The 566-nt window shown below is 66.6% G+C and overlaps 1 protein-coding gene across 1 annotated transcript in view; it reads left to right on the forward strand.

Moving 5' to 3' along the window:
- LOC104492991 (acetyl-CoA carboxylase 2-like) overlaps nucleotides 1-566 on the forward strand; it is a gene marked incomplete at both ends in the record, with an annotated part of 3,825 nt that overhangs the window by 2,513 nt on the left and 746 nt on the right. The window contains 2 exons of the mRNA XM_010135604.1: nucleotides 43-252; nucleotides 359-529. Coding sequence (XP_010133906.1) covers nucleotides 43-252; nucleotides 359-529 — 381 coding nt within the window. The remainder of the gene's footprint in view (nucleotides 1-42; nucleotides 253-358; nucleotides 530-566) is intronic.

Here is a 566-nt window from a genome sequence, read left to right on the forward strand (position 1 = left end):
GGGGGGGGGGATCCGGGCCCCAACCCCCCCCCCCTGCCACAGGTGCAGGCAGAGGCACCCGGTTCCTCCGTCTTCCTGATGAAGCTGGCGCAGCACGCGCGGCACCTGGAGGTGCAAGTGCTGGCCGATGAGTACGGCAACGCCATCTCCCTCTTCGGCCGCGACTGCTCCATCCAGCGCCGGCACCAGAAGATCATCGAGGAGGCGCCCACCACCATCGCGGCACCCTCCGTCATCGAGGTGATGGAGCAGGTGGGTGGCCCCGGTCTTAGGGCAGCTTTAGTGAGAAACGGCTCTGATCCTGGCGGGGGGATCAGGGGGATGTTCCTCCCCATGGCGGTTTCTGCCTGTCCCGCAGTGCGCGGTCCGCCTGGCCCGGATGGTGGGTTACGTGAGCGCAGGCACTGTCGAGTACCTCTACAGCGAGGATGGGAGCTTCCACTTCCTCGAGCTGAACCCGCGCCTGCAGGTGGAACACCCTTGCACCGAGATGATCGCGGACGTGAACCTCCCGGCTGCCCAGCTGCAGGTACCTGAGGGTGACCTCGAGGGGGGTGTGAGCAGAA

This window comes from Buceros rhinoceros, unplaced genomic scaffold (genome assembly GCF_000710305.1).
Source record: "Buceros rhinoceros silvestris isolate BGI_N320 unplaced genomic scaffold, ASM71030v1 scaffold26644, whole genome shotgun sequence".
Lineage (NCBI taxonomy): Eukaryota > Metazoa > Chordata > Aves > Bucerotiformes > Bucerotidae > Buceros > Buceros rhinoceros.